Source organism: Loxodonta africana, chromosome 8, assembly GCF_030014295.1.
Source record: "Loxodonta africana isolate mLoxAfr1 chromosome 8, mLoxAfr1.hap2, whole genome shotgun sequence".
Taxonomy (NCBI): Eukaryota; Metazoa; Chordata; class Mammalia; order Proboscidea; family Elephantidae; genus Loxodonta; species Loxodonta africana.
Window position 1 is genome coordinate 17,108,668 of NC_087349.1, and position 20,459 is coordinate 17,129,126.

At 49.6% G+C, this 20,459-nt stretch overlaps 1 protein-coding gene across 26 annotated transcripts in view; it reads left to right on the forward strand.

The window, feature by feature from the left end:
* The window catches only part of PLXNA4 (plexin A4), a 516,957-nt gene that overhangs the window by 86,057 nt on the left and 410,441 nt on the right, over positions 1–20,459 (forward strand). For 23 of the 26 annotated variants that reach the window (XR_010322602.1, XM_064289709.1, XM_064289711.1 and 20 more), the window contains one exon: positions 4,552–4,734. Coding sequence is in view for 24 of the 26 variants with exons in the window: in XM_064289709.1 (XP_064145779.1) it covers positions 4,552–4,734 (183 nt within the window). In the remaining 2 variants the exon portion in view is untranslated. Of the gene's footprint in view, positions 1–4,551; positions 6,096–20,459 lie in introns of those variants that run through there. The other 3 variants (XM_023539988.2, XM_064289717.1, XM_064289712.1) reach the window with 3 other exon arrangements.

Genomic DNA, 20,459 nt, shown 5'->3' on the forward strand with positions numbered 1-20,459 from the left:
CTCAGGTATCCACACCAACCCTCACCTGACCAAGGAAGGCATTCACCAACTAACCTCCTTGCCGCTCCTCTGCCTGCCAGTGGTTTAATTACCCTGTGGCTGCAGGTCCAACCGGCTCTGCGCCGCATCCTTGGATTAAGGAGGCAGTGAAGGCCATTTTCTGTGGCTGTTCTGCTTCCGGCTCTGGGCAGGATCTTCATGAAACAATTACCCTGAAATACCTTGACGACCTGCTTTCTAGTCGCCAGGGGCCTTCACACCTGCCACCTCACCTTGTTCTCACGACAGCCCTGTCCTGCTATTTACAGCCAAGGGAAACAAAGCTCAGAGAACATTAGAGACCTGTTCCAAGTTATGTGGTCGGGAAGCGCTGGTCTGCCCTGTGAACTTGGGCCTTGGTTTTTCCTACTACCTCAGTGCTAAACGCTCCCACCCACCTCCCCTAGCTTTAGGGAAACAAAGAGTACTACCGCCAAGGCCGGTGCCTGTGGGGTCCACACGGACCTGTGCAGTGCTTGGCCACCAGCCTCATCTGTCTTCAACCCCTGGGCCCAGTTGTGGGGAAGCCCAGGGGGAAGCCATTATTGTTCCTTGAATCTGAATGTGACTTTATGAGACCCAACCTCCTCCTCTGCCCCATTTGAGCCTAAAGGCGATACCATGAGATAGGCAACGTAGGGGTGACTGTCAGGGTCAGGTGGGGTGACGGAGACCTGGCCTCCAGGTGGGGCCTTGCAGGGAGATGCTGAAGCTGGAGACAGCGCCCCTGGCTTCAGGTGCCAGCTTGGCTGTCCCACCTCCTTCGATGCAAACTCTCCTCACAGGCCCCCTGCTCTGTGAGGTGCCACACAGGGAGGGATGCACAGACCTCTGCTTTCTGCCCCTCGGGAACTAGGGACTGCATGACACAGCTGGTAAAAGCGAGCTCTGTTTTTGTTGGCGATTGGTTGTTTATGTGCTTGTGTCTTGCTGGGCCTAGGGGAAGGGTGGCATTAGGTAGCTCTGGCCACTTAGATCTGCAAGCTATGGGGCCAAGAGGCCTGAGCCTCCAGCTCTAGGAGAGTGTGCTTCTGGCAGGGGTGGTGGGAGACTATGAGTAATGGGCTGCCTTGCCCCCTGCCTCAGTTTCCCCCCTGCAGTGTGGATCACTCAGCCTCATCTACCTAGAAAATGGGTCCTGATGGGAAAGGTGTGTTGCTGATGGCAGAGGTCCCTTAGCATAGTTTAAACCCAACAAAGTCAGGGGTATGGACTCCTTGGGCACTGCGGAGGGAACACACAAGGGCATAAGGAGTCCCAGCCTACCCTTGGCTGCCCTTGAATGCTCCCGGGTCACCGCAGACACAGAGTCCTCATCTTCCCATAATGTGGAGTCATCCTTCCTCTCCTCTGTCCATCCGTTCACTCTCCACTATCTGCCTCCCCCCCGCCCCATTTCAGGGATGAGCCATAAAAATCAGAATGGACCTTGGAAACTCCCTCCTAAACGTGACTCCATGGAGTCACTGGATGGTGCAAGTGGTGAAGGCGCTCAGTTGCTAACCTAAAGGTTGGAGGTTCAAGTCCATTTAGAGAAAACTTGGAAGAAAGGCCTGGCAATCTCCTGAAAAATCAGCCTCTGAAAACCCTATGGAGCCATGGAGGCTGGATGAACCCCTAAAACTACTGCCCTGAGATAATCTTTAAACCTTAAACCAAAAATGTTCCCTGAAGTCTTCTTAAAACCGAACAATAATTTAGCTTAACTAGTAAAAAATGTCTGCCTTGAGCATTGTGCTCTTTTAAGAGCTATCTATATGGGATCAAACTGACAACAGCAACTTGAAAGATTAGATAGGAAACTTAGGGGGCAGTGAAGTTATATTGATGGGGGAGGAACAACACAGAAAAGGAGGGTGAGAATGGTTGCCCGTTTGAAGACTGTAATCAATGTTACTGAACTGTACATGTAGAGGCCGTTGAGTTGGTGTGTGTTTTGCTGTGTATATTCTCAACAACAACAAAAAACTCTGTGGAGTGCAGTTCTACTCAGATATACACGGGGTCGCCGTAAGTTGGAGTCACTCTAAGACAAGGGGGTGGGCCCTAGGGAAAAAAAGGGACCCATAAATGGAGTCCTTTCCGTGATGACGGGGGTTTTTTCAAGCTTGATTTTTGAATTAACCTGCCGAAGCCCAGTTCTACTCAGACACACATGGGGTGACCATGAGTCAGAATTGACTTGATGACAGCTAGTAGTTAAATTTGACTCCTATAGGTCCTATAGGGGGTTGAGTTTGGTCTAGGATCCCTGGTGGAGCAGTGGTTAAAGCACTCGGCTGCTAACCAAAAAGTTGGCAGTTTGAACCCACCGGCTGCTCCATGGGAGAAAGATGTGGCAGTCTGCTTCTGTAAAGATTTACAACCTAGGAAACCCTATGGGGCCGTTCTACCCTGTCCTATAGGGTTGCCATAAGTTGGAATTGACTCCATGGCAGTGGGTTTGGTCTGGTTTGGAGCTTGGTCTGAGCTTTTAGGCCACATCGTGCAAGAGAGGCCAGGGACCTCAAAGGCATGGAGCAGACATCTGCTGTGCACCTGGCCTGCACCGCCGGCCTATGCATCCCCCTCCCCAGCCCACCCGCCTGCTCTGTTGTGAAAGGAGAGAGAGGAGAGGTTGAAGTGAGAGGCTTTAGATGCCCAGGGTGCTGGCCTCACTGAGATGGACTGCCCCTGTTCTGGGCGGAAGTGAGGGAGCCCCCCGAGGCTCTGGAAAGCTCCAAGTTGGCCACTCTCACACAGCCCTGCTGGCAAGAGCCTGCCTGTGCCCTTCCAGATGCCTCACCTCTGGCTGGACTGAAGCCTTTAAAAAAGTGACACCTTGTATTTTATTTCACTCCTTTCTCCAGAAAGTCCAAAGACATTTACAGGCATGAGCTCCATAGGCTTTATGGTAGCCCATGAAAAAGCAGGGATTGTTTCCTTCATCTTTATAGAGTGGCAGATGAAAGCACAGGCAGACCCATGAACTATTCCCAGGCCACACAGTGCTTCCAAGAAAGAGTGAGTCCACCAGAAGTTCCGGAAGCCTCCGATGGTCTGCACCAAAGTAAGGTGGTCTGCTGGGGCACTGGAGCTTCTCTCCAGCCACTGCTGGTGTCAGCACCCCTCCACAGGATGGCAGGACCCAGTGTGACCCTCTGCTGACATGGCATATGGAGGCATGCTGTAAGACAGGGAGAGATTCAGCCAGCAGTGTGGGGGAAACTGGCCCGAGGCTCCTTAGTCACCTGACTCCTGAGATTGTACATCCTGGAGTCAGGACTAAGCGTGAGATCAGCTCGTCCATGGGCATCTGGGGAATATTCCTTTTAAGGGTCGTTAATAGATGTTTCGGTGGAAAATGGTTTGGGGAATACAATGATTGGAAAAGGCTGAGATAATGTTAAACATATTTCCACTTAAAAAGACTTTGGAGGCCTTTCATGTGACTAATGGTCACGATTCTTTTAGGTGGTGTTAGAATGTGCTAGGTTTTCCCCCAAAACATTTGCCCCAGGAGCCTTTTTATGGTGAGGCATTTCAGGGAACTTGGGCCCCACAGAAGACATGTGGGAAATGCTGCTGTCAGTGTGGCCAGGCCCCAGCTGCCCCCTCTTTGCTGTGAGCATCAGCTGTGGTTGACTGGGTGGAGCTGTGGGCTGTCCTCTTCTCCCACCCCTCTTCCCTCTAGGTGGTCTGCGCAGACCTCCGCCCTGATGTGGTGTTGTTGGTTACCGGTGAGTTGGCCTCTGGCTCATGGCAGCCCCATGCACAACAAAATGAAATGCACACAGTAATCCACAGGGCTGTCATTGGCTGATTTTCGGAAGTAGATGGCCAGGCCTTTCTTCCTAGTCTGTCTTAGTGTGGAAGCTCTGCTGAAACCTGTTCAGCATCATAGCAACATGCAGGCCTCCACTGACAGATGGGTGGTGCGTGTGCGTGAGGTGCATTGGCCGAGAATCAAATCCGGGTCTCCAGCATGGGACTTAAGAGTTCTACCACTGAAACAGGACTGCCTCCCCTGATATTGTTATTCAGATACTGATGGGTCTAGTTCACTGTTCTACACTGTTGAGTCCTCATCGGTATGTCTGCTCACCTGTAAGTTTGTAGAGGTGGAGAGTACTCCCCTCTTTCACCTGAGCAGACCTGTCTGGAGTCCATGTTCATGGTGGGGGGGAGGGGGGAGCCGCTGGCTGTGCTTTTTCATGGCGACAATGGTGATGGACAGTCTACGTTACCAAGATGGTGCCTGGAGAGGTTGGAGGAGGGGCAGAAAGACCGTGGAATATGGTGAAAAGAGACCCTAGAGATCTGTGGTTTTGCCATAGGCCTGCAACTCCCTACTTAGGCCACTGTTGGCAGGCCACCTAGTTTCTCCAGAGCTGAGTTTTTCACATAAAAAAGTAGGGATTTATACTAGACCACTCATCTCTAAGGATTCTTCTAGCTCCGTAGTCCCCTGAGTCAGTACCTTTGCCAATTGCCCTGACGCTACCTCTAATTTTCCTCCTGTTTTATTTTCAGCTCTTGACCATTGATGACAACTTCTGTGGCCTGGACATGAACGCCCCGCTGGGCGTGTCCGAGATGGTACGGGGCATCCCAGTCTTCACCGAAGACAGTGACCGCATGACTTCCGTCATCGCCTATGTCTACAAGAATCACTCCCTGGCCTTCGTGGGCACCAAGAGTGGCAAGCTGAAGAAGGTAGGACCAAGGTGCCATTGCTGGGTCATTGTGCAGATGGTCTGTCCCCACGGGAGAGGGTATGATCTCGCCTGGGGCTGTTTTATTACCTTGGGCCTGGTGGGCCGGTGTTACAAGTGTTGTTGTTGAGGTCGTGAACGATAACCTTGCCCCTTCTCTGCCTTTGTACCAAAGTTGTCGTGGGAAATCAGACTGGGTGAGGTGTGGGTTCACCTAGAGCTGGTGCTCATGTGAGAGGTGCCCAGCTGAGAATTCCTCGGTAATTCTAGCGAGACTTGTACCTTTCTGACTTGGGTTTATGCCCCAAGGCAAGAGCGTTACTAGACCTAGGTGCTTGGAGAGGGCAGGAAGGACAGGGCCTGGTCCTCCGGCTGGGCTCCAGTCCTTCTGTGTGTTACATCCATCTGGAATTCATTCAGGGACCAGATGGAGGAAAGCACAGGACCTGTTAGAGCTGCTAGTGGGGCTGCAAGCCAGACTGTGGGACGAAGAAACCGTGTTTGCGGTGGGAGCAGAGAAATTGCTTTAAATGGGAGGAATGGTGTGATGGGGACCTGCCTTTTCCTCCTCGTTCCCTGGAAGCTCACAGGTTCATGGGCACTGAGTGGCCTTGGCTTATCAGCAATGGCAGTAGTCCCCTCCATCTGGGTATGTTCCCTGCATGCCTCTGCTTGGGCCGCTTGGGGGTGAGGGGGAGCCGGCCCCATCTGTGCCTTCTTGATTGGATTAAGGGTCTTTTTGAGGCTCTAGGCAGCAGGTCCTATTTTCTGTTGGCTGAATATTGCCCGTTAGACTTTTCCCAGGGAAATATTGGTGATACGCAGGTGAACCTTGTGCTTACCTTGTCTTGGCTTCCGTTGGACTTCTCATGGTGATCCAGGCTCAGTAAAGAGGCCTTGCCTGCTCTGCTCTGAGACTGAGCCTTGATCCCTCTTTCTTCTCTGCTGTATTTTTGGGCCAAAGCTTCAGATGTTCAAAGGCAAATGTTCTCCGCAGACTGAGAGGGCCGTACCGATTCCATCGTTCCAGCATGCAGTCACCCCGCCATCATTTCTTTATTGAATTTTCCCTCTCCGTGGAGCAGGTCTAGAACATGAGGCTGCGAGGTGGAAATGTGTGTGGGGTGTGGTTACGTGGGTAATTTCTGGGAAAAAATACATACATTGATGAAGGATGAGGCATGCAATGCACAGCCACCCAGGATTGACTGGATAGAGGCAATCACCTGATTTTAGCATGCTGCCTTAAGTGTCAAAATGAAAAAAAAAAAAATTTTAACCACTGTCTACACGTCTTTCAGAAATATATTACCCACTTCCCTGCCTTTCTGTGGAGAATATATTAAAGAGAATTGAACCTTCCTTGTTGCCCTGGCCTCCTCGTTGTGATTACTTCCTGTATCCTGAGCTGAATTTATGGACGCCCGGGGGGATGCTGCGAGGTTCAGGTGTGTGGTCCGTACCCAGCTCCCATGTCTGCTCGCTGCAGCCTTCCTTTCAAGCACGTTGTCAGCCATCAGTCCTCGGTGCAGCCGGGAGTCCCAGTCAACTTCTGCGCCCCTCCTCTTCGCTCCATCTGGTGAACGTTTCTGTCGGTAGTTCCAATTGCTGGATTCTTCACCACATTTTAACTCACTCTGTGTGCTACAAAATCTGAATACCATCTACAGTTCACACAATGAAATGTGTATTCACCCATTGCTGGGTCCAATGGGCGAACCAGAACCATTGAGAGTAAATAAGCAAGCAAGGCAATTTGGGGTGCCTTAACTTTTCTCTAGAGAGCCCCAATTTCAATGCAATGTAGAGATAACCTACTCTGTTGGGCTACAAGATCCCTGCCCCTGAATTTCCTATCAGGGGCTGGAGGGCCATTGACTTATAGTCAAGGTCGAGCGGACTCTCTTTCAGGATTGCTTTCGTTATTGTCTGAGCTAGTTGGAATATTAAAAGACCCAGTTGCCATCGAGCCCACTGCAACTCTTGGCCGCCTCCTGTGTGCCAGAGTAGAACTGTGCTCCACAGGGTTTTCAATGGTTGATTTTTCCAGAAATGGGTTGCCAGGCCTTTTTTCTGAGGCACTTCAGGGTGGACTCAAATTGCCAACCTTTAGGTTAGTAGCTGAGCGTGTTAACCATTTGCACCACCTGGGGACTCTGGTTGGAATATGGTGTCACTGAAATAAACTTCTTGATTTCCTTTATTGAGGGTGTCTGGTGTAGTGGTTAAGAGCTACTGCTGCTAATCAGAAGGTTGGCAGTTCAAATCCATCAGGGGCTCCTTGGAAACTCTGTGGGGCAGTTCTACTCCGTCCTCTAGGTTCGCTATGAGTTGGAATTGACTCGACGGCAATGGGTTTTTTGGGTATAAATCTGAAGACCTTTGTCCATAATTGTTGTTTTCCTGTCACACAACCGAACAGCTCTTTTCACTTGGAAGTAGTGGCATGTTTCCAGGCCATTGCTGCCTCCTAAGCCCCAGACGATCAGCCTGTAAATGCATACCGTCTTGCTGCTCACAGGGTGGACTGCAGCAGATGGCGCTGGCTTCCTCACCTGTGGACGGCTGTCCCCTGATGGGGAGGGAAGAACGTATGTGGTACCTCTCCATGGCAGGAGATGAGGACACCTCCAGGGCTCAGGACCAGCAAAACACACAGTGACAACCCACATGGGCAGGTGCATGCAGGGACAGACCCTTGTCTTGAAATGCCTCCAGGGACCCTCCAGCCAGGCTGTGAGGGACAACACCTGGCCAGTAGATGGGGGCTTCATAAATCTCAGGCTGGCATGTCCTGTCTTGCAGTCTGGTGGGTTGATAGATGCACAGCTCTGTTTTCCCCACCTGGGACATTACATTTAATTTCTAGAATAGTGGTGGGGTTGGTGAGGCATAAACATTTGAGGGTTTTGAGCAGAAGGGTCAGAGGGGGAATGAGCCGTTGGCCTCCTGGGGCAAGCCGGGCATTTGGGGCAGCCAAACTTTCTGCTCCACGGGCTTGGAGTGGCAGCCCTTTAATAGTGTAGCTCCAGCCCAGCCTCGGCTCCTGCAGACTCAGCACAGCCAGCCCAGGGGACAGCCGGAGTTGAGAAAGGAAGGCTGGGCCGCCCAGTCTGTTGTTTGAAATAACAAAAAGCAAAAGTGGCCCGTTTGTTGACTTTCTCTGAACAATAGAATTTCCCACCAGCCCTGGCTCTCTGAACTCCACCCTCCTTCCCTTATAATCATCCCAACCAGCTTTTCCCAGGGTTATCAGGACTGGGTCACCTTTCTGGCCAGAGGCCCAGCCATGAGCAGCTCTGGGGCTGCACGAGGATTTAACAGGAAGTTCTTCAAGCCCCTGAATGGAAATGGCACTCAGCTGTAATGACAGAGCACCCTTCTCGGAGCCTGCAATAATCCCCTGTGTGGATTCAGAGCCTTCCAGAGCTCTTCGCAGTGTGACGTGGTGTGACGAGGGATGCGGGGTGGGAAGGTGGGAGGGATGGGCTCAGGGGTTTGTTGAGAGTGAGGCAGCTGGCTGCGGGTTTCAGGGATCTCGGAGGTAGGCAGTAGCTATCTATCCGTGGGCTGTCCCCCAAATTACTGACTTCTCCCTTTGTTAGAAAGGAGTGAGGCCCAATCATTTGCAACCTGGCGTCTGATGACCGTAATCTCACTCCTCTAGTGCACACATCACCTGAGGCAGGGGAAAAGACGGCGAGGGAAGTGCCAATTTGGGTGTCTTTTATGCTTCCTGATGTGTGTGTATGGATGGTAGCCACAGCCAGCACCCATGGCAAGCGTTGAAGGCACACGCTGGTGAGAAATGTGGCCCGTAAGTGCTACTGTCATCGGCCATTAGCTAGGAACTCTGGAATAACCCATGGACTGCAAGCGCCTCAACTGCAGGTAGAAATTTTAAGGCAGACACCATCTTGATTTCCTTTATTGAGGGTGTCTGGGGTTTGTGTGCTGTGGTGTAGTGGTTAAGAGCTACCGCTGCTAACCAGAAGGTTGGCAGTTCAAATCCATCAGGTGCTCCTTGGAAACTCTGTGGGGCAGTTCTGCTCCATCCTCTAGGGTTGCTAGGAGTTGGAATTGACTCGACGGCAATGGGTTTTTTGGGTATAAATCTGAAGACCTTTGTCCGTAATTGGTGTCATCCCGTCAATGTTGCCTCCAAAACCAAAAAATCAAACCCATTGCCATTGAGTTGATTCTGACTTGCAACAACCCCATGTTTTACAGAGTAGAACTGCTCCATAGGTTTTTCTCGACTGTAATCTTTGTGGAAGCAATTTGCCAGGCCTTTTTTCCACGGCACCACTGGGTGGGTTCAAAATGCCAAGTTTTAGTTTAGTACTTGAGCGCAAACCAGGGACCAAATGTTGCCTCAGAAGGACGAGATTTCTTTGCTTAAGTATTTCTGCCTCCGTCCTCTCTCTCTCTTTCTTTGCCTCTTGCTTTCCCTGCACTAAGGAATTATATTTTCTAGCTGCTGTTGGTCGGTGAATAATATTGCCTGACAGTGGGAGAGGCTCATGCTCATTGTCAATCAAACCATCATGAACTTCACTTGGGGTGTGACTACCCCTTTCACTTTGTGGTTGTGTCTTTGCTGGGCATTTGCTAGGTTAAGCTGCTCACATCTAAAGGGGGAGCACTTTGTGGGTGTTAGTTAGGCAGAAGTCTGGCCGGCCCTGCTATTAGTCTATAGTAGGACATTCACATGGCCCATGTGGACTTACCAAAGCATGCCAGTCTCTCTTGGTAGGAACTGGGTGTGTGTCCAGATGGGAAGTCAATAAGAATATATAACAGAAATATCATTCTTATGGGGAATTGCTATGCAGATTAATGTAGTCTGCCGAGTCATTATTTTTTTCTTGGGTCTGTTTTCAAATCCATTTGCTTGTGCTCCCTGATCTGTGCCTCACCACAGATCCAGAAGGGGAACTACCCAGAGTGGTGGCTGAGAGTGATATACTTGGCACTAGTGTCATTCTGAACATCGGTCCTCAGGATTACACACTTGGGTATGTGTCTTGTGGCTCACTCCAGTGCCTGGGTCACAAAGCAATATCAGATCAGCAGCCCCAGGTTTGCCACTTCCTAAGTGGATCTGGGAATCCTTTTAAAATTCATCTGGAAATTTCACTAAAAATAAATGCATGCCATGTAAAGCTTCCAGATGAGTGGGGGTATCACGGAATCCAATAGAAATGTGGTGCTGGAACTCCAGATTGCTTGCAAATCCTTGCATGAGGGTGTGGGGTGAGTGTATTGGGTGCAGAGTTTGGCCTGTTACCTCTGTCGTGGTAAAGCACTGTTCTGGGAGAAGACCATCAAAGCATTGTGGCTTGTTTTTGTTGTGTTGTCTTGTGTGGTTTTTGCATTTCCACTCCTCGTGTTGCAAGTCCTAAGCCTATATAGATTGCAACCTGTATTAAGTGAAGTGGAGGCAGAGGTGGAAGTGGAAGGCCCTCTGTGAACGGGGAGCTTACTGCTGGGAGCCTCACAGAGGCCCTGGGGCGCCGGCCTCCTTCCTTCTCGGACAGAGAAATGGCCCTTCTGTCCTTCAAGTCTGTAAATCCTGAAACCTGCTCTTCAGATCCATTTTGCCTCAAGTCCACCAGTCACCTTCTCGGAGGCCTTCCTCCCACCTTTCTTCAATCTCGTCTACTGTGTCTTAAGTGTTTTGGTCCATGTCGTACTCAGTATGTATGGAGAGCAGCAGCTGAGCTGGTCAGCATCCTCTTCAATCCATTCTATACTCTTGAACACTACAAAGTCCTCACTCAGCCCCCCTTTTAACTTAAATTTATCCCCACCTACCCTGTTTCTTACCTTTCCTAATTTTCACCATTCACTCTTGGGCCCGCCCCACCTTCCCTTCATGTCCCTGGTGGGTCTCCATTGGTCACTCGGAGCTGACTTGAACAAGCAGCTGGGGACATGTCCTCACAATGGCGCCTCTGACCCTGCCCTTCTCAAGGCAGCTGGATGCCACCAGCTGGGGCAAAATCTCCTTCCCCTCCTGGCTATACTTGAAACACACTTTGAGATCCCCAGAAAAATAGGACCTTGGAACACTTGTCATTCTGTTTTCCAAATGATCCTTGCTAGTGCACGTGATTGAAGGAGATAGTTTCAACTGAGCGTAGCTAATTCAGGATTTATTGATACATGTGCCACTTGTTTTTAGTCGTGTGTGCGTATATGTATAGTGTGTATATATATATTGATGTGTATAAATATTCATGGAAGCCCTGGTGGTGTAGTGGTCAAGAGCTATGGCTGCTAACCAAAAGGTTAGCAGTTCGAATCCATCAGGTGCTCTTTGGAAACCCTATGGGGAAATTCTGCTCTGTCCTATAGGGTCGCTATGAGTCGGAATCAATTTGATGGCAACGGGTTTTCTATATACATGCTTCTATAGAAAGATCCTGATCATCATTTGAAATGCAAAGACTTTAAAATGGAAGGAAGTGCTGCAGAAGCGCCCCACTTCACAGAGTACACGCAGTCAGCTGATGCACAAATGTCAGACACGCTGAAGGAAGGTATCCAGTGACACGTACAATTGAAGTAAAATATTGTGCTTTGCTAGAACATATCATTAAAATGAAAACTAGCAGCATATCAAGAGTCTGGCCATGTAACCAAGACAACAAAGATGGGGAAGGATGAGAGACGCGATGTACAAGAGGAAGAGGGACGAGGTACAGGCAGCAAGAGGAAGGGGCCCCACACTGTAAATGGTCCTCCTGGCTTTTGGGCTGATTTCTATTAGAATCTAGATTGAAGGAGAATAAGATCTTCATGTCAAGACTCGTGGAGGTCTTCATTACTGGAAATCACACCAGCTTCCTAAGTCACTTTGATGGGGAGGCAATGGCAGCTTAACCCACTCACACCCCATTAGTTGAAGCTTGACCCACTCACAGCCCACTAGTGGAAGCTTTGTCCACTCACAGCCCACTAGTGGGAGCTTTGTCCACTCACAGCCCACTAGTGGAAGCTTGACCCACTCGCAGCCCACTACTGGAAGCTTGAACCACTCGCAGCCCACTAGTGGAAGCTTGGACCACTCAAAGCCCATTAATGGAAGCTTGGACCACTCGCAGCCCACTAGTGGAAGCTCGGACCGCTCGAAGCCCATTAGTGGAAGGTTGGACCACTCACAACCCACTAGTGGAAGCTTGACCCACTCACAACCCACTAGTGGAATCTTTGTCCACTCACAGCCCACTAGTGGAAGCTTGGACCACTCATAGCCCACCAGCTGAAGCTCTGATTAGGGGTCTGGTTATAGTCCCGACTTGTTCTCAAGTGACTTCCTGTGAATGTGGCCACTGAGCTCTGTTCTGGGTGGTGTCACTGGGTTTCCTCCAGCAGCCCTAGCTTCCCACAGAGACATTCAAGGTGACTTTTAATGCAGCAGTGGCAAGTCCCCCAATGTCACTCCATACTGTCCATTCTGCCCCAGGGCACAGATGTATTAGTTATCTACGGCTGTGTAACAAATTACCCCCAAACTCAGAGGCTTACAGCAACATGTATTATCTCACAGTTTCTATGGACCAGGAACTGGGCGGGGCTTTGCTGGGTCCTCCGTCTCAAGGTCTCGAAGGCTGCAATAAAGGGGCCTGCAGGGGATGCAGGCAAGTGTGGATGACCGAGTAAGCAAGGTAAGCAAGCATGGGCTTACTTGTGTTTGCTTATTATCCTGTGAAACTGGTCACTACAGATTAGTATGTAAGCACGAGTAAGCCCGTGCTTACCTTGCATACTGAGTCATCCACCCCTGTCGGGGACTGTAAGTTGGAAATGAGGCTTTGATTCTGTAGGAAGGTGCTGTGGGGTTGGGAGAGAGACAGAGGCCAGCCATATTAGGAGCAGGATTTTTGATGTGGTGAAAAAATGAAATTGTACGTTACAGATGACCTGGTAAGCAAGGTAAGCACTGTGCTTACCTTGGCTATTGGATAATCTGTCCCTGCTTGTGTGGAGATTGGTGCCTCTGGTCCTCTTCATGAGGGCTGCTCACAAGATGGCAGCCGGCTTCCTCAGAACAAGAGCTCTGAGAGAGAGAGAGGAAGAGGGTGAGCAAACTGGAAGCCAGAGTCTTCCTGAAACCTTATCTCAGAAGTGACTCCTATCACTTTTGCTGTATTTTGTTCCTTAGCAGGGCGTCACAGGGACCAGCCCACCCTCATGGGGTGAGGGTTACACAAGCTGGTGAACACTGGGAGGTGGGGCCAATAACGGCCATTTTAGGGGCTGCCGACCAAACTGGGGCTTTGTTTCTAAGCCACTGAGAGAACTTGAACCAATGCTTTACAACTTGAAGTTATCTTTTAGTGACATGGGAAGGGGCACAGCCTCCATCAGGAACAGACGTGGTCCTGGCACGCAATCCTGTCTTCCAGCTTCTGAGGATTTTTCTTCTTCTTCTTCTTTTTTTATTGTTCTGAAAGTGTGTATAACACATTTGCCATTTCAACAATTTTCAGATGTATGACTTAGGGGTATCGATTACATTAATCATGTTTTGCAATCATTATTCATAAAACCAAAAAAAAAAAAAACCCAAACCCAGTGCTGTTGAGTCTATTCCAGCTCATAAAGCGACCCTATATAATCAAAGCCAAATTTCCTATCCCCCTAAACAGTTGCTCACTGCTTCCCTCCTTTTTCCCCTCCTACCCCATAACCCCCTCACAAACTTTGGTCTCTATATAAAAAAAATATATATTTGCCTATTTTTGTCATTCCAGGTAAGTGGGATCATACAATATTTGTCCTTTTTGACTGACTTATGTCACTTAGCATGTTTTCAAGGCTCATCCATGTTATAGCATGTGTCAGTACTTCATCTCTCTTTAGGGCTGAGTAGTCCCTGAGATTTGAATTTGAAGACATATTAGACAATCAGAAAGTTCATCAGAGGGTGAGCCATGAAGAGAGGAAGTGGCTGCCATAGCCACAGGGCCTGAGAGTGAGGAACCCCCTCAGCAGGAGGCCTGGGCCCCAGGGAATGTGGGGGTTGATGGTGGCTGCTGGGAAGAACACAGATTTGAAGCCAGGAGCCAAGGAGAATGGTGGTCTAGCCATAGGAGACCCTTACCTGCTGACTTGGACATCCGCTGGGAGTCCAGTACCTCCCTAGAGGGGCCATCTTCACAGTGATTATGGCTGTCAGGAAAGAGAGAATGGGAAGGCAACGAACATGCTCTGAACACCTATGGGTGCCTTGTTCTAGTGTTTATGTACGTTTCGTTTGTTAATTTTCTCCTGTTGTTGTGAGCTGCCGTTTAGTCGGCCTCTGACTCACGGCGACCCTGTGCGCCATGGAACGAAACGCTGCCGGGTCCTGTGCCATCACTATGATTGGTTGCTGATTGGACCCTTGTGATCTACAGGGTTTTCATTGGCTGCTTTTTGGAAGTAGATCACCAGGCCTTTCTTCCTCGTCTGCCTTAGTCCGTACTCCACTGACGGATGAATGGTGGCTGTGCTGGAGGTGTATCGGCTGAGAATCAAACCTGGGCTTCCTGTAACCCCCATCACTTCCTTCCAGATTTTACACATGGGAAAAGGATTGAGTAGTCACCAGACACTCCATGATTTCATGAAAGTATCTCCTTGGACTCATTGTTCTAGATCACGGGCTCTACCTGAGGCTTTGGTCTTGAGCTATGTATGGGTTAGTCTCTCACTTCCACTGCCATAGAAGAGGCTGTCACCTGGCCTTCTGCCACCTGGCCAGCGAGCCTATTGGCCAGAGCCTTCCCTCATTCCCTCTGCCCCTGCCCTGGCTCACGGCCTCACCGTTGGTGCTGGGACTCTAGTACCTGACTCTCCCAACTTGAAGCTCTCCCTCCTCAGTCCATTCTATACACTGGGCCGGATGAATCTTCCGAGAAGAGTGCAGGTGTGCTCAGTCTCCTCTTTAAAAACAGTCCCCTCACCTGACCTCCCCTGGTCCCACTGCCTGGAGACCTGCCTGTGTCAACCACCTAGACACATAGAGTAGGACCCATCTCCTCTGGCTCAGCCCTTCCGCCCTGGCATACTGTGCCCACCCCACCTGGTCCAGCCACACTGCCTTGGGAACCTTCATGTGTTGTGTCCTCAAGGGCCCTGGCTAAATTTAAATACCAAGAGGCTCCCACCTGAGAAACAATGGGATTCGCACCTCTGTGGCTCCTCCTCACCACCAGCCTCCCTCCATGGGCAATTTCCCTCTCCAGGAGCAGTTATGCTGCACTGGTGTCCCACAGCAAGTGGGGCGGCGTGGGCAGGGTGGGAGTTTTTCCGGAAAGCAGACAGGCTGTGCTTTTCCACTTACTATTGACCTGCCGCCTCCGACAGACCCCAGGCGCTTCTTTGTCTTTTGGTTTTTCACTAGAATTGTTTTTCCCAATAGCGCATGGGACCCTGAGTGGTGGTTCTTGATGATTTTTTCCTGTTACAGGTCATCCGTGGTCCCTGTCTTTGCTCATTTGGAAGATGGCTGCTTTTCCTTAGCCATATCCCGTAGCTTTGTGTCAGCCCTGTCACGCAGAGGACCTAATTATACCATTTCCTTATGAGTCCTTGAGGCCCTGGGTGGTGCAAAAGGCTAAGTGCTGGGCTGCTAACTGAAAGGGTAGAGGCTCGAGTCCACTCAGAGGCACCTCAGAAGAACGGTGTGGCCATCTACTTCTAAAACATCAGCCATTGAAAACCCCATGGAGCACAGTTCTACTTTGACCCACACGGGTTGCCATGTGCCAGGATCAACTCGACAGCAGCTGGTGCTGGTTATGACTTCCGGTCATTTTCAGCACCTATTCCCACTCGTCCATGCAATCTTTTTCTTTCAGAATATCCATTCTTGTACTTTCCTCAGGCTAACCCTCTCAGCTCTGGCTTCTCTTCTCCCTGCCATTATATAGTGTTGCATCTTCAACCTTCTGAAAATGTTTTTACACTGTGATAGGAAGGAAGGTTAAGAGACTTCACCTTGAAGATGTATTTGCCTAGTACTTTATATAAAATTTAGAAAGAAATCAATTTTCCTTTTAAAAGAATGCAAAGCGTCTATGAAGAACCACATCCCTTCCCTCCACAAACTGATCCCTTGGTACCACCCTGCCACGTGGTGTGATCTCCATTGCTTCGGGGGTGTAAAGAGGCAGCCCATATTTATCCCATCCTGGGTGACTGGCATAGCTTGGCGGGGAACTGTATCTTTTCTGTTGACCCCCTCTCTTCTGTTGGTGCATGTGTGAGTCCCATTCGGAAAACTAGCCAAGGAGCAGAGCAGTGAGAAGTGGGCATTGGCTCAGGGGTCTCCCCACACCACAGGGTCTCCCTTCCTTGGGGCTGCTCTCTGGCTCTAGAAACTTCTGTCATCCCTAGTGCTCCATGTCATTTATCTGAGACAGAGGCTGAAAAGCAGCCTCTATCTGGGACATGCTAATCTCATGGTAGAAGGAAAGATTGATGGCAGAGCCCCACCGCGGCTTTTAAAGCTTCTGACTGGAAGTGGCCGAGACAAAGTGAATGAGGTGGGGGTAAGGGGCTGAGGTGGTAGGGAGAGGCAGAGAGTGTTTTGTCAATAATACAGTTGGTTGGCGTGAACATCAACATTAATTCAAGAAATACCCACTTGATCATCCATGATATACTAGATGCTTGTTGGAAAGCTCATGGTCTCTTAATTAATACTGGAGAAAATGTGAGAAAAATATAGTCTATGGTTGATTTTATATCAACCCTAGACATAGTGTTGAGATAAAAAAGAAAACCCTAAATCCTCTATTTACTTATTTTCTTGTGATGTGCTTTTTTCTCTAAAAACTGAAACCAAAATTATCTCATTCCTTCCATGCATAGGGCTCTGAATGTCTGTCTTTCCCTGAGTTCAGTGTTCCTTAAGAGCAAGGCCCATCTCTACTTAAATGCAACCATTAGACTGTGCTTAGCAGATGTCTCCTTTGGATAATTAAATTATCCAGATTTGTTGAATCAGTTCTCTTACCTACAATTAAATAGACCCTTCTAAATCAATGTTCCCTAAGTAATCAACTCTCACAGAACCCTCCCCCAAGTTCCCTCTGAACCCTGCTTTTCTGTCTTTCGGTTTTTCACTAGAATTGTTTTTCCCAATAGTGCATGGGACCCTGAGTGGTGGTTCTTGAGTCCCCAGAATTCATTCTGGATGCACGCAGGACCACTGTCCCTTGAATTCCTTTTCTCAGGGCAAGGGACCAAGTCTGGATTTCTGGTTCCAAAGCTTCTGCCTTTGGACCAGCCCATGGCCTTCCTTGTCAAGAGTCCCAGCCATTCCACCCTCCCTGGGAAAGGCAGGAGCAGTGTGGGGCTGGAACCCTGCCTGGAGCAAGCCATCCTGCAGATTGATTTGAAAACCTTTGATTTTTCAGCTCTCACATTCATTTTGTAGACTGCCAATTTTCTGGCCAACATTTGTTAAACTTGCATCATATTGATGTTGCACGAGGAAGCATTGAGCATCCGTTACTGGGCATTGTGAAGGCTTCAGCTGTCCAGAGAGCCCTGTAAGGAGTTGCCCTGGTGCACCTATGCTAGGAGGGGCCCTTGGACCCTTTCCGAGGTCTTCCCCTTCTATTTTCAGGTGGATAAGATGTACAGCCACACTGGTAGGATTCTGTGCACATATTCACACTCACAAACACGCATGCGTCCCTGGTACACATGCACACTGTGTACCTAGTACACATGCACACTCACACTCACCCACACACACCCATGTACACCCACATGTGCATGGCCATATGTGCACGTCCACACTCATAAACATGCACATGCACACACACCCATGTACACCCACAAGTGCGTGGTCACATGCCCACATTCACACTCATAAATATGCACGACTACATAATGCACACACATGCCCACACTTACCCATGCACACCCATGTACACCCACATGTGCATGGCTGTGTGCACACATTCATACTTATAAACAGGTATGTATACCTAATGCACACAAACACCCGTGCTCACCCCCACACACATGACCATGTGCACACATACACACTCATAAACACGGACAGACATGGACAGACATGCTCAGTCATGCACACCAGAGTACACACTTAGGAGTCATACCCTTTCCCTTGAGTTGGAGGGTGGGGCTGGAGCCTCTGCCTCCCTCTAGTTCTCTCTGGGAAATTAGCAGCACACCCTCTAATCAGTTTACCTCTGACTCACCCACTCTGGCTGCAAGATGATGACAGAGTGGAGCTATTTAGCTGTCAAATGCTCTGACTATGGCCCAGATGGACAGCGCCTCGGAAACATCAGAGCACTTCTTGCTCCTCCTTGTGTGGGGTAATGAGTCTCCCGGCTGCTTTTTTAAGTGCTTCTTGCATCTGCCTTTCATTTTAATGCCTCTTGCCGGCTGACCTCGCTTCCCAGCAGCCAGCCGAAGTGTGATTCCCATAATTAGCTTAGGGATAATTTAATCCCTCTGCTTCAAATTTGATTGGCTTTGAGGGACTTGGGTCTGGGGATGGGGGAAAGGGGACCTTTGCTCCTTCCTTGACCTTTGTTTTGTTAACTCTTCCTTTGTCTCGGAGCAAGACAGATGAAGCTGTAGGGGTGGGATAGTGGGTGGTGGTGAGGGGCATGGTGATAGAGAGGACTGTGGCATCATGGGTAGATTATGGATGGGGACAGAGAGGACTGTGGCATCATGGGTAGATTATGGTTGGGGACAGAGAGGACTGTGGGCATCATGGGTAGATTATGGATGGGGACAGAGAGGACTGTGGCATCATGGGTAGATTATGGATGGGGACAGAGAGGACTGTGGCATCATGGGTAGATTATGGATGGGGACAGAGAGGACTGTGGCATCATGGGTAGATTATGGATGGGGACAGAGAGGACTGTGGCATCATGGGTAGATTATGGATGGGGACAGAGAGGACTGTGGCATCATGGGTAGATTATGGATGGGGACAGAGAGGACTGTGGCATCATGGGTAGATTATGGATGGGGATAGAGAGGACTGTGGCATAATGGGTAAATTCTGGATGGGGATAGAGAGGACTGTGGCATCATGGGTAGAGTATGATGGGGATAAAGATGACTATGGCATCATGAATAGACTCTAGATGGGGACAGAGGGCTGTGGGATCATGGGTAGACTATGGATGGAGATGGAGACGACTGTGGCATCATGGGTAAATTCTAGATAGGGATCGATAGGACTGTGGCATCACAGGTTGATTCTGGATGAGGAGCTGAACTGAGGTTCCTTCCTCTTTATGTCCTTCCCTTTCTTGTGTGGGGTCCCTTTCTTTGTCCCCAGTTCCCCCAAAATATTGAGACATGTGATTGTGGGCACACAAAGCATTTGAAGATGCTCAGGTGAGGCATAGCTTAAGAATAGAAAAATGTATGCTTTCTCCAGTGGTTATGGGGACCATCCTCTCAAGTCTAAGGAAGGTAAGATGGAGCAGAAGGGGCCGTTGAACACCACCCTGCTGGTTCCAGCCTTTCGTGGGCTACCCCTGCACTCCTTGTGCTCAAAGGTCTGCATGGTCTGGGTGTGTGTCCAGGTCAAGAAGAAGACCTGTGTGTTGAATAAGGACTTGGAAGTGACAGCCAGGAAATCTCGGCTTGGTTGCTGCCTGCATGTCTGATTTGGGGCAAGTTGCTTATGCACACCTGTTTCACCTGTTGAACAAGGAGCAAGCCAATGCACTCACCCCATCTCTCTTATGAATGAGCTGCAGATCATAGGGCTTCACGTCTGCAAAGTGTTCTTTGATTCACGGGGGGAATAAAAACTAATAAAAATTAAGAAGATGGTGGGGTCCACATGATTTCCTGTGTTTAGAAAATTTCTAGGAAGTCTTCAAATTCCAAGGATGTAAATGCCCATGTGAATCCAGCCAGGGATAACAGGAGAGGGTGGACCCTCTTCAGAGGTAGGGAGTCTCCAGGGGGAAACATTGGGTGCTCCAGAGAGATGCACTAACCAGTCCTTGTGGGATTTAATTTTGTGTGTGCATGTGTGTGTGTGATCCAGAGCTCTATGGAACCACTCCAGGGAGCCCAATGAGGTCACTGGGTGCCAACTACGTTGAGGCACCGTTCCTGAGATGAGCAACCTGGGTGAGGGGCAGAGGGTGGCAGGACAGGCAGGGCCTGCTCAGCTCTCAAAACTTAGGCTCCCTCCTACCACCTCCTGCAGCCTAGAAACAAGGTCTCTGATTTATGAGCTAACATTTAATTAAAGCAACAGCAGGGGAAAAATCTCGTTTTGCCTCTCCAGGATAAATGGTTCACAATCTGAACTCATTTGCTTTCTTTCTCGAATGCCCCAGTGCCGCAGATGGGGTTTATGCATGTGTGTGTACGCATGTGTGTGCATGTGTGTGCACGCATGTGTGTGCATGTGCGTGTACGCATGTGTGCGCATGTGCGCATGATTTGGTGCTCGAGGTATGACCATGCCTGGGTTCTTTGCTCCACAGCTGATCTCGTCTCTGCTCTCTAGGTGCTGCTTGTGGCCCTGATGGCTGCCACCAGCTGGTCATTCTTACCTTGTATCTTGTAATTTTTCTGTTTTCTAAAATCTTTACTTGAGATGCTGTCAGCTCTGCTGAGTTGCTTGTAGAGTGTTTCTTCCTTCAACCATGATGATGTTTGTACTGTGTTTGGTGGTAGCGATTTTATTTTGGTGGTCACCCAAAA